This window comes from Mixophyes fleayi, chromosome 7 (genome assembly GCF_038048845.1).
Source record: "Mixophyes fleayi isolate aMixFle1 chromosome 7, aMixFle1.hap1, whole genome shotgun sequence".
Lineage (NCBI taxonomy): Eukaryota > Metazoa > Chordata > Amphibia > Anura > Limnodynastidae > Mixophyes > Mixophyes fleayi.
The window spans coordinates 43,597,076-43,610,606 of NC_134408.1; the positions used below are offsets into that span (position 1 = coordinate 43,597,076).

Consider the following 13,531-nt stretch of genomic DNA (forward strand, 5'->3'; position numbering starts at 1 on the left):
ACACAGAATTCTGAGTGGGATGATCTGTGCTCCCCTAAACACTCAAAGAAAGGATTACATCAGGTACAAAAATCTCCTTCTCTTTCAGAAATAAGGTGACACAGATGGTGACATGTTCAAAAGCCACCCTCAGCGGGAAAGGGAGTAACACAGAGCCACCCGGAAAACCTTCCTAACAAAGGGGAGAAAACAAGAGACAACCATAGGTTGGGACGAGGGGACCACACTACGGACCAGTAACCCAGGTATGGAGACTGAAAGGTAACAATCAATTAATAATATGGCAGTGTATTAAGACATGTAATTGGTCTAAATTTTGATAGAAAATGTATTATTTGCAGAGGTTTATCACATATCTTTTCAGTGAGCCATTGGGAGACCAGACAGCCAATTAAGTAACATCTACAAACATGTATTTTGTTGACTGGATTGTATGCACTTCAGAAGCCAAACCTCATATATCAGCATCAACAGGGTTATAAGTAAACTTTTACTTGTCATGAAAGAACATCACTTACTCATTCTTTCATGAAGTAACCTAGTTGATTGTGTTATTCTTCAAAGTAATATTTCAACCAGGAAAGGAGGAGTACTTTAATGAAATTTTAAAATAATCAGAGGGCGATATAGAAGCATGATGTACTGGCTGTTGTACTTACTTAATAGTAACGGTCACATCCATTAGTTTATCAGCTGTTATAGCCCCAAGGACATGATGCCGCACTGCAGTCAGAGTAAGGATACTGGGTGAAGATCTGTTAATTAGAGATCACACACAAATTACAATCTATTTTAGAAACAAATGATTTGAATGTACACAAAACAAAACCTTATTTGAACCTGTTGATACTGTCCTCCATTGGTTTGCACCATACTTTAAAGTAGGGCAAAGTAAGGTGTTAACATTTCTACATCTGTTTGTCTCGCTCTCCCACATTCGTATCCCAGGCAGTCCCTCAGAAATGGTCCATTTTCAATTTCAAACTACCTCTGCCAGTGTACTGTACATCTCTGCTTATTTATAAGTGCCGTGAATTGTTAATGACATTGTACTGTAGGAGAGTGACATTGTGAATGATGCAGAAATAGAAAGTCATTAACAAACTAACTATTATTATAACTATTATAATTGACTTGTTTTGAACCTGCAACCCGTTTTTAGATTGAAACAATCTTGCTTCAAAAAATTTCTTATCCAAAAGTTTTTTTAAAATCCCTGACAATTACTTTTTTTACACCGAGGGTCTCATTTAGAGGTAGGAATAGATCCACCTAAAAGGGGCAGTTTTGCATTTTATCAAATACTCAGAATATCAAATCAAGAACATTTTAACCTCAAATCATGGGTGGGTAGAATTACTTTACTAGTGGATCTCAACTCCTAAGTGCTGAGTCTATGTCTCTCAAAATGCAAATAAGAGTTCAGTTGCCACAGGCAAAGGAACTCCAGGACAAAATACTTCACACTGTAGACTATATGGTCCGATGTCAAGATTTTCACATGACTGAGAAAAACTGAGCATGGGGCGAACCCTGCGAGTGGTGCACAGCCGACACAAAGTCCCATCATTAGGATCCATGTTGGATATAGCAGCGAGGGTGCAAGGAGAGGAGATCAGGACCACCCTTCTCCTGCTGTGAGGGATTTCTGAGATCAATAGTGATCAAAACATATTATCATATTTTAATTATTGTGGCCCTCGTTCATTCCTCATCCATGTCAGAGTAAAAAATATATACAATTTACATTGATACATACACTTTTGTGAACAAAAGTAACAGCTTCTCTCCTTCATTCTCGTTATTCACCTTCAGATTTAACACAGCTTTATGCTACCAAAACACTGCATTATGCATAAAATTCCAAGAAAAACAGCTGGTTCTGCACCAGAATCTGTTCCATACATCATTCCATCACAAAAAAAACGTATCACATGACACAGTTGACAGCTTTTCTTTTCCCTTCTCTGTGATATTTCACAGCAGGGGATGTGTTGTCTCATAAATAATCAAAGCTTATAATCAGCGAGTAGTTAACATAAGTATCAGTATTACTTTTCAGATGCAGCAAGCACTTAATTGACATGTAGAGTGTACTGTTGTCAATCACACACACACACACACATAGCATTGTCCAAAGTTTATTTTCAAATTATTTTAAGTTTAACATGCAGTACCCTTTTTCTACCACCAGATGTCATACTGCACTTAAAAACTATTTAATTGAATGGGAAAATGCCATTATTAATTAATAAACAAATAAATGGGCCGCTCCCCTTTTAAAATCCACAACCAGTCCCAGCACTAGACAGTCTGAAACAGTGTCCATTAAAACAGGGGGACAATGAAAGTGTGGTCTTCTTACTAAAGTGGAAACTAGTCACATGCTGAACTTGTGACACAGGGAACACCTGTAGTGTGGGTCCACTGTCGTAATGTGAACCAGACCCAGCCTAGTTGGAGTGGGGCTTACACAAAAAAACAAAACCACAAGATAACAAACAAAAAACCCAACATGACTCTGTAGTATCAACAACCTTACTTACGCTGTGGTCCCAGTGTAGTGGGATGGAGTTCACCAAGACCCCTTCCTGATCATACTAACACACTACATTAGGAAATAAAACACTAGTGGTAAATTATTTTGTTATTTAAAAACTCTCTGAAACCCATTCTTTACGACATTATTAAAATTTAAACCTTCCACAACATTGTATAATTGGAATCTTGTTTGGGAATCCAGAAGTAATAAAAAATACAAAACCAAATAAAAAACAAAACACAAAAAACTGCTCACTAGGAGCACCGGTCACCTAATGACAGCAAACTTAACAAGCCTTCGACCACTCAGCCAATTACAAGCAGCTAGAGCAGTAGAACCTCTCAGTCAATTGAGGACAATGTTATTCATTATTATTATTATTAATTTTTATTTATAGGGCGCCACTAGGTGTCCGCAGCGCCTTACAGGGACAAACAAAATTACAATACAAGGTGAGACAGCACAGAACAGTAAACAATAATCACAGTAACTCAGTGAGCTCAGGGCACAGCTAGAGAGGTGGTGGAGGGGAGAGGGGTAGATCCTCCAACAGCGGCACCTAGGAAGGAGGGCACGGAAGAGAGGGAGACCCCCAGGGGAAAGAGGAGGGAGCGAGAGGGGAAGGTGGTCCTCGAGGAGGAAGGCTAGGTAGCTGGCGAGCAGAGTTAAAAGTGGTGAAGACAGGAGGAGAGAAGACCCTGCTCAAAGGAGCATACAATCTAAGGGGTGGGGTAGACTGACAGAGAGACACGGGGGAGAGAAGGAGGAACGGAGGATAAGGATAAGGGAAGGGGAATGAAGGTGGAGAGTCAGAAGAAAAGGTAGGGAGTTAAGTGGGAGACTGGAAAGCTTTAAGAAAAAGGTGGGTTTTTAAAGCCCGTTTGAAACTGGACAGATTAGGGGAAGTTCTGATGGAGGGAGGGAGCTTGTTCCAGTGGAGGGGGGCAGCGTGGGCGAAGTCTTGGATACGCGCGTGGGAGGAGGTGATCAGGGGGAAAGAGAGGCGACGGTCATTGGCCGATCAGAGAGGGCGGGATGGAGCATGAGTAGAGAGGAGGGAGGAGATGTAGTGTGCTGTGGAGTTGGCGAGGGCCTTGTATGTAAGAGTGAGGGGCTTGAACAGGATTCTGAAGGGAAAGGGGAGCCAGTGAAGGGATTGGTGGAGGGGGGAGACAGAAGAGGAGCAGCGAGAAAGGAAGATGAGCCTAGCGGCTGCGTTAAGTACAGATGGAAGGGGAGCGAGGTGAGAGTGGGGGAGGCCAGTAAGGAGGAGGTTGCAGTAGTCCAAGCGGGAGATGATCAGGGAGTGAATAAGACATTTAGTGGCATCTTGGGAAAGAAAGGGCCGGATGCGAGCGATGTTACGCAGCTGGAATCGGCAGGATTTAGAAAGAGAGAGAATGTGGGGGCCAAAGGAGAGAGAGGAGTCGAGGATGACCCCGAGACAGCGAAGTTGGGGGACAGGGGAGATAGAGGTGTTGTCGACGGTGATAGAAAGGTCAGAGACGGGCGAGGTGCGAGGGGGAGGAAAGACTATAAGTTCAGTTTTAGCGAGGTTAAGTTTGAGGAAACGAGAGGGCATCCAGGAGGAGATGGCAGAGAGGCAGGCGGACACCCTAGAGAGGAGGGAAGGAGAGAGGTCGGGAGAGGAGAGGTAAAGTTGAGTGTCGCCAGCGTAGAGATGATAGTTGAGGCCGTAGGAGCCGATGAGTTCACCCAGTGAAGAGGTGTATAGAGAGAAGAGTAAGGGTCCCAAAACAGAGCCCTGAGGGACCCTGACTGAAATGGGTGGACGGGTGGACAGGGGGGGGGGGGGGGGGGGGAGAGAGACCCAGAGGTGGTATTCATAGTCAGATGCTCTGAGCAAGCAGTTATTGTCACATATTAGGTTTTTTATTTATTCATTTATTTATTTTATTGTCGCTGGACTATCTTATGGAAGATTCCCATTAGACTACATTGTGAAAGAAGACCTCTTTATGCTATTTGCCTACTATATGTTAATATAATGGAGAAGGGGTTTAAGTAACCCCGATACATTATTACTGGTACAATTTTATTCTTTTTCAACTATTACCCATATGGACAATTGTGGTTACACCATGCCTTAATCACTTCACAAATTGCAGTGCAATTTATACTTTAATTTATCCTATTGTTTAATTCTGCACTTGATCTATTGGAGGTTTTGCACTTTCCAGCATTCTTCATACTACTCAAAACTCCAGACAGCGAATGCTGGGCCCTGGTGATCCCAGATAGGAGAATCAGCAGATTTCACACACCAATATCAATACATCTGAAGCTTTTCCAGCATCTATATTCGAGCTACGTTCTTAATCGCTGCAAAGTAGGTAGCACTTCTCATCTACCTTGAGCAAGCCTTATATATTACCCCTGCACCCACAGCCTGGGGTGACAGGAAGAGCTCCAGCAATGCTAAAGAGCACCGGGAGTCTTTGGCAGAAGCTCTTTTTTGCCCTCAATCCCCCATCTCCACCAATAAAGGCTCCAGACCCGTGCCGACAGATGCATAAAATTCACACCATGACTGGCTCAGTCTAAGAAGTATTAATTCATTTGGGGAGTAACCATTTTGCCTCACATTACCATAAAGTAACACATGAACAGCACGATGCAATAAAATCGGGACATGACATGCTAACGCTCAGTACATTACAGCAATAGCCAAAAACACATTGAACAGAAGTTGTAATTAATGGACGATATTGGAAAAAGAAGTGACAAGAGACAATTAAACATACAGAAATAATAATTACTTACGTATCATAAGTGTAATGAGCATGTTCAAACCGATGGCAAGATCGCGGGGTGACTTTATATACACCTGGAAAAACAATCGGTTCAAAAAATAAGCAACAGTAATAAAAAGGGATCAAAGTTAAAAGTCTGTACTATGTAATAAATACATCTGCCACAAATACAGCAGCTAAAACAAATACTATTATAAAATCACCTGGTTTTGAAAGGCAGAACCTGTTGATGCCCTTTGTTAGGTTATACACACCGACGTGTTCAGGAGCATTTCCATCCTGGTAAAACTCCTGTGTAAAAGAAATTAAGCGGATTAAACGCCATAAAAATGTACACTTCATAGAATGAGAGGTTTATAAATTTAGAGAAAAAAAGTTTATGGATATTTAGTATAGTATATAATTATTCAATAAATGCTTGATAAATGGAGATAATATTATTCAGCAGAGACCGTAATCATTTATTTCAGGCATAGCTAAAATTAAAAGGGGAAGGGGGGGGTTCCCATTTTGCAATTCCTTCCCAATAGTGGTGTAAAGCTCATATACTTTGTCAGTGTTTTTCGATCTCTGGCCATAAAAAAAAACAGGCTACACATAGATGAAAATGAGATGAAGAGTAATAAAAAGGTGGTCATACTTGTTATAAACAATTCAAGGAGAGTGGGACATCTATAAAAAAAAAATAAACAAAAACAAAAAAAAAAAAGGTACACAATGGACTGTAAATGCTGTTTATGAATGCCCTACTATGTGTCCACATCAGGGGCGGATCTAGAAAACTACTGTACCCGGGGCGATTTAGGGGGGGGGGCGATTTAGGCCCTGCCCCTTTCTAACAGTTTAGGCTGCCGACGGCTGCACAGTATGTGCAGGTCCTTCCAGCCGTGACAGGCAGGGACAGTGTGCTGTCCGGCTGCTCTGATTAACACAATCAGAGCAGCCGGGCAGCAGACTGTCCCTGCCTGTCACGGCTGGACGGACCTGCACATACTGTGCAGCCGTCGACAGCAAGTGTCTGCTAGGGGGGGGCGAGATCCGCCACTGGTCCACATTAGAGTCCTCACCCACCAGTGTTATGCCATGTGATAGAGAGCATCGCAACATGTAGCCGGTCTGTCTGAACTCTATGCCAGCAATGTCCTCATTCGTCACTTCAAACTCCAGAGATTTATTTTTCCAGCACCAGTCTTCCTGAATGATGCTCGCTTGGGAATAAAGAACAGAGCGCAAAGTAAGACAATGTACATCAGCAGAAGGTCTAAAAAGATGGAAAATAGTTTGTCCTTTGTGCTACAACCAGTACAGGCAAATAATCAATGCAACACTGTATTATATATAATACGGCAAAAAGTCTTTCATTTCTGTTATCACATAGACACAATTGTTTCCTTCAAAAAACTTTTATCTAGCAATGCAAAAACAAAAGATGCCCAAACAGTGTTCGATCTGATCGATGTGCTCCCGGGTCAAATGGCCAATTCATGCGGGACATAATTAGTGTGGTCAATGACTGCACACAGTGAGGTGAAAGTCACAGCCCAAGCACACTTTCTGCTACTTAGTATCTGATAGATCCCAAGGTAATGATCTGAATCACTGGTCACTTTGAGTACATACGCCACAATTTGTGGCACGTTCGCTCCGAAGCTGGCTAACTGGATGTCAGAGTGTTTGGGCACTTTCACTTAGATGGACAGGCAAACCAATACGAACAAAATAAACGGATAAGGCAAAATATAAAACACACACAAGCACATAAACACACGGTTAAAGTGACTGACAGTTCTCCATTACACGTACTGTTTGACTGATTTCTAGGAGTGTGTAATGGGAGAGCTCAAGGGAAAACAGGAATAGAAATAGTTTAAATGACTGATGAAACATATGCAGCAGCGTTTACACTGTATATAGGAGAAACTAATGGGTCTGACACTGCGTAGCCCAGGCTAAAACAGATATAAAACAAAAAAGTAAACTAAAGAATAATAGTCTACAAACGGTCTACTCCAGACTATAACTAATGAATTACTTGGTAGAATCTACAATAAGACCATGTTTATTCTAAGTAAGTGTTTTAGGGTTCATGAAATGTGTCCTACCTTTATATTTGCCAGGTAAAATATCCTCATAGTTGAAGGTGACACCTTCTGTCTTGCCAGAAACCTGCAGAGTGCGCTTCTCTCTCTGGCGGCTCATAGACTGTAACGTCACAGTCAGGTCACCACAGAAATCTGAATCGCCAAAAAGAAGGATAGTACAACAGTCTCAGAACACTTCATTTTGAAAATAATATATATCTAATGATTATAACTACCGATAAAGCAGCATACAGCTACCACTTTACACATCAGATTTATACTACCTACTTTTTGCTTTTGTGCTTTAAAAGATTCTTAGAAGCAGAATGATTTCTTTTTGGAGAGCACGGCACAACACTAAATGATGGCACAGCCTATAATGATAGATAACTAAAGGAGCGTATGCAACTCCTCTTTTTTAAATCAAGATATTACCCATACTAGGACTTCAGTGGGGTCTCTCCCCAGAGATCCCCATCAATTTATTCGGCAGCGTTTTATCGACTACGAGTAGCTTGGAATTTTGCTCAGTAAGTTGGAGTAAATACTAAAATCATTGGGAGCTGTATTAATTAATTGCTCTGCAGTGGTCAAAAGAAAATGTGGACAGCATAGTGGTTAGCACTTCTGCCTCACAGCGCTGGGGTCATGAGTTCTATTCCCGGCCATGGCCTTATCTTTGTGGAGTTTGTATGTTCTCCACGTGTTAGCGTGGGTTTCCTCTGGGTGCTCGGGTTTCCTCCCACACTCCAAAAACATACTGGTAGGTTAATTGGCTGTTATCAAAACAGACCCTAGTCTCTCTCTCTGTCTGTGTGTGTGTGTGTATATGTTAGGGAATTTAGACTGTAAACTTCAATGTGGCAGGGACTGAAGTGAATGAGTAGAGCGCTGCGGAATCAGTGAAGGTATATAAATAAATGGTGATGATGATGATGATGATGATGATCCAAATACGGCAACCGAAAATGTATCTGCAACAGACTACGTTAAACTGCTGGAATGCTCACTTGGCGTTAGCTTCTCTCAGACAGAGGAGTACCACTGATTACAGAGCAATAGAAATAACAGTTAAAGTTTCTTGTTGTCACATAAAATAAACATACCAAGGCACGACACTTTGCCAGAAACAGATGCCGTAAACTGTAAAAAGGAAATATCCATGACGGGTAAGTCTGTTACAGTCACTGGGTACACGGCTGGTTTTAATGCAAGCCCAGCTTTCACCTCAGTTTCTGGTATGGAAACCTGTAAAAAGGAATAACGAGATGTTAGGCATACACTTCTATAGCAATGTAGGAGATACTAGTGGAACCACATGAAAATATTTAATATGTACAGTAGTGGCCAAAAGTTTTGACACAGTCTGCTGCCTCAGTTTTAATGATGGCAATTTGCATATACTCCAGAATGTCATGGAGTGATAAGATGAATTGCAATTAATTTCAAAGTCCTTCTTTGCCATGACAATGAACTTTAGCCCAAAAAGAAGATTTTTACTCACTGTAAAATCGATTTCTCTTACTCCATTGGGGGACACTGCGAGACATTGGGGTATAGTAGGTGGGACTAGAAGTTTAGGCACTTAGGGCTAGATTTACTAAGCTGCGGGTTTGAAAAAGTGGGGATGTTGCCTATAGCAACCAATCAGATTCTAGCTTTAATTTTGTAGAATGTACTAAATAAATGAAAGCTAGAATCTGATTGGTTGCTATAGGCAACATCCCCACTTTTTCAAACCCGCAGCTTAGTAAATCTAGCCCTTAGACTTGTTTGATCCACTCACTCCTCCCCTACTATACCCCTCCTCTCCTGTAGATACCTCAGTTTTTTTAAAGTGCCTAGGAGATAGGTTACATAACATTTTTACTGCATTTCAGCCCTGCCACAAAAGGACCAGCTGAAATCAGGTCAGTGACGCTCTCGTTAACACAAGTGAGTGTGTTGACGAAGACAAGGCTGGAGATCACTCTGTCCTGCTGATTGAGTTAGAATAACAGACTGGAAGCTTTAAAAGGAGGGTGGTGCTTGAAATCAATCCTCTGTTAACCATAGTTACCTGCAAGTAAACATGTGCAGTCATCATTGCTTTGCACAAAAAAAGCTTCACAGGCAAGGATATTGCTGCTAGTAAGATTGCATCATCAAGACGTTCAAGGAGAGAGATTCAATAGTTGTAAAGAAGGCCTCAGGGTGCCCAAGAACGTCCAGCAAGCGCCAGGACCGTCGCCTAAAGTTGATTCAACTGCGGATCAGGGCACCACCAGTACAGAGCTTGGTCAGAAATGACAGCAGGCAGGTGTGAGTGCATCTGGAGGATGGCTTGGTGTCAAGAAGGCCAGCAAAGAAGCCACTTCTCTCCAGGAAAAACATCAGGGACAAACTGATATTCTCCAAAAGGTACAGGGAATGGACTGCTGAGGACTGGGTTTCAGTCATTTTCTCTGATGAATCCCCTTTCAGATTGTTTGGGGCAACTGGAAAAATGCTTGTCCGGAGAAGGAAAGGTGAGCGTTACCATCAGTCCTGTGTCATGCCAACAGTAAAGCATCCTAAAACCATTCATGTGTGGGGTTGCTTCTCAGCCAAGGAAGTGGATTCACTCACAATTTTACCTAAGAACACAGCCATGAATAAAGAATGGTACCAAAACATCCTCCAAGAGCAACTTCTCCCAACCATCCAAGAACAATTTTTTTGACGAACAATGCCTTTTCCATCATGATGGAGCACCTTGCCATATGGCAAAAGTGATAACTAAGTGGCCTGGGGATAAAAACATTGACATTTTGGGTCCATGGCCAGGAAACCCTCCAGACTTTAATCCCATTGAGAACTTGTGGTCAATCCTCAAGAGGCGGGTGGACATACAAAAATCCACAAATTCTGACAAACTCCAACCATTGATTAGGCAAGAATGGGCGGCCATCAGTCAGTATGTGGCCCAGAAGTTGATTGACAGCATGCCAGGGCAAACTGGGTCAACACTGCAAATATAGACTCTTTGCATTAACTTAATGCAGTTGTCAATAAAAGCCTTTGACACTTATGAAATGCTTGTGATTTTACTTTAGTATATCATAGCAACATCTGACAAAAAGGTCTAAAAACACTGAAGCAACAAACTTTGTGAAACCCAATACTTGTGTCATTCTGAAAACCTTTGGCCCTGACTGTAGTGTATAAATATTGCACCTTTATACTGTATACTTCATGCTGTGTTTGAAAATAAATATTAAATGGCATTTTAGTTGGATTTTTGGCATGGCCAATAGTAAAAACAAGGTTGTTGCGGGGGGGTTAGGCCCTATCTGGACCTATTGTGAAACACAATAGAAGTTCAGTGATTCATCTAATGTCAGAGAAATAACTTTCGAAAACACGAATGGTAAGAAAACTATGAGGCATTCATCATAACTCCATGTAGAGCCGCCATGTGGCATTTCATGTACATTAACGAGCTGAATAAGATGTAAGAATGTTTAACTAAACACACCATGCACTTTAGGCTAGGCTGCCACGTTAGGAGGGATATAGTTCTCAAACACAGCAGTCACAGAGTGAATGGCAGCTTGGAAGACTTGCTTTGCAGAAATGCATTGTGTGATTTGTGGATTCAGACATGGGACAGGGCAAGTGATATCAAAGTAGCTCAAATTATTGCATTCTCCGCTTTCTGACCTGTATCAGATCCCATTAGGACAAAGGCTTCATCTATCTGTAGTGCAGTGGGGAAGTATTACTCTTTACCAGCTGCAGTGTAATGTCAGGGTGATAAACAAATGAAAATTTGTGATGTAGTCGTCCTTTAACTGTTGCATTAGACGAAGTTAAAGAATACTGGTAAAGCTATTTATGCAAAAATCTAAAGGGTCAGCCAGAGGCAGATACTTTAAATGTTATAATGACTTACTAGTGGTTTCTGGTGGAAGTGAAAGGTCTACTAACAACGGTTAAGGGAATACTAATTCACTTGCATGTTTTACTCACTCTTAAATGTACATCAATTGAGTGTGTTCCCTTTATAAGCATGGTAACTGCATAGTTTTAGCACCTGTATGTTGTACGATCCTCTTCTAGCCTGGAAGCAGAAGACTCCTTGAGTATCCGACTCTGTTGTGAGGATAGACGCCTTTTCCTTATCTTGTGGCGTTAGAGTAACTTTATATTTACTCATCGCTTTAATACTTTCAGGAAAATGCGTGATGGAAATTTCTCCACATACACTAAATCTGCAAAGACAATATTTTATTAGCCACACACAAATAATTAGGACTGTATAGGAAATATGAACAAAAAACGGCAATTTCCAGGTCACCTCACCTTGCTGCTATGATGTCTGCTAGCTGTGGAGTGTTTGGAGCGATCTTCACGGTGAGTGTATCAAAATATATATGGTCCTTCTGTGCATCAATGCTGTATGTACCCGCTGTCATGTTTTCCAAACGGAAGGATCCATCAATGTTAGTTGTAACTATATACAGATAAGGGGATCACAAAGAGCTTTCATTTAGTATTTTATATCTTTGATTATTCATTCTATATTCATTCATATGATCTACAAGTTGCTCTATATCCACCAAGTTCAAGATGGAAAACTTACAGACAGCCAGGAGATGAAGACAGATTATAAAAAAAAAAAAAAGTTGAGCTGACCTATCAAACACATAAAAAAAAATTATATTCATTGGTGTTACCCACAGCAACCAATCAGGTTCTAACTATCATTTTTTGTCGTGCACTGTAGAAAATTTAAAGTAAACATTTGATTGGTTGATATGGGCAACATCACAGTTTTCCTGTACACTAGTATTTAGAAATGACCTCCAAGCACTTGTAACAATAGTAGTTATGATAAGAGTCCCCATAAGAACGCTGTGAAACAAAACTGTTTAGTGCATGAAGTATTTCCACAAGATGGCATTTTGTGCGATTGCTGCATTTGAATCTATGGAAGTGATTTTTTTGTGAACTGGCACCAAAGTAAATTTGTAAGTAAATGTAGAACAGAGTGCGCTTTGGATTTTTTATTTTGAATCAGTGCATTGAACATTACTTACCTTTCATCTGGTTGTTGAGTGTGACAACAGCATCAGCAACTCCTTCACCTTCTGGTCCATTCAAAACCCGTCCAGTAACAGAGAAACCCATCACATGAAAGAGAGGCTGGAAGACAAAATACATATTTTGATAAATGAACTGTGGAAGGAGAGAAGGGTTATTTAAGAATCAACACGACCATACATTCCATACCCAAATTCTACAGGGAAAAAATTTATTAAGCAGGACCAAGCACCAGCTTTGCAAACCCATCCAATTTGTCCAGTTTCCCCTCAAAACCCTACACCAGGCTTGGCTAACCTGTGGCACTCCAGATGTTGTGAAACTACCAAGCCCTAGCATGCTTTGCCAATATATAGCAGCTTATTGCTGGAAAGGTATGCTGGGACTTGTAGTTTCACAACACCTGGAGTGCCACAGGTTAGCCAAGCCTGCCCTACACAGTCCAACCCACCATCATGCAGGCGTGGGAACTGAATAAAAGGAGAGCCCATCAACCTATAGGGAGTTAACTTTACGCTATGTAAGAAATTCTCTTTCTGGTAGACCGTACCGAAGGATATCCAGAAACTCCTCTAATCCCAAGTACTGAATTACTGCCTTCATTCATTTCACCTGAAATCATTCCTTTTGTAGAAAGGTATTGAGAGTATACAGGTCAAGAACTGATGAATAGGGCCATCCTTTGATGGACAAAAAAATTCCAACTCCTCTGGTTTGCTGATATCATGTAGACAGGTCCGGATTAAGGGAATGGAGGCCCCTGGGCTAAGGGGGCCTCCATTCCCCCGTGAGGGTCCCCCCCCTTCGGTGAGCCGAGCCGCCCCCAATTCACTTACCTCCTTCTCCTGGCATTGCAGTCCTTCCCCGGCGCACTTTACGCTCTTTACTGAGGAGATCTCGTGAGAGTGAGACTCGCAAGATCTCCTCAGTAAGTAGACTACAGCGCGCCGGGGAAGGACCGCAGTGAAAGTGCTTAGCATCCCCCTGGATGCCCGAGGCCCCTGGGCTGTAGCCCAGTTAGCCCTAGGGTTAATCCGGCCCTGCATGTAGATCAGCTATGCCTGCATTGT

General features: G+C 41.7%; 1 protein-coding gene across 1 annotated transcript in view; it reads right to left on the reverse strand.

Annotated features, from left to right (window-relative positions):
- Positions 1 to 13,531, reverse strand: part of LOC142097692 (BOS complex subunit NOMO3-like) — a 64,711-nt gene that overhangs the window by 21,417 nt on the left and 29,763 nt on the right. The window contains exons 10-18 of the mRNA XM_075179752.1: positions 12,458 to 12,563; positions 11,721 to 11,871; positions 11,452 to 11,629; positions 8,504 to 8,645; positions 7,419 to 7,550; positions 6,388 to 6,524; positions 5,520 to 5,607; positions 5,327 to 5,390; positions 660 to 755 (exon numbers count right to left, since the gene is read on the reverse strand). Coding sequence (XP_075035853.1) covers positions 660 to 755; positions 5,327 to 5,390; positions 5,520 to 5,607; positions 6,388 to 6,524; positions 7,419 to 7,550; positions 8,504 to 8,645; positions 11,452 to 11,629; positions 11,721 to 11,871; positions 12,458 to 12,563 — 1,094 coding nt within the window. The remainder of the gene's footprint in view (positions 1 to 659; positions 756 to 5,326; positions 5,391 to 5,519; positions 5,608 to 6,387; positions 6,525 to 7,418; positions 7,551 to 8,503; positions 8,646 to 11,451; positions 11,630 to 11,720; positions 11,872 to 12,457; positions 12,564 to 13,531) is intronic.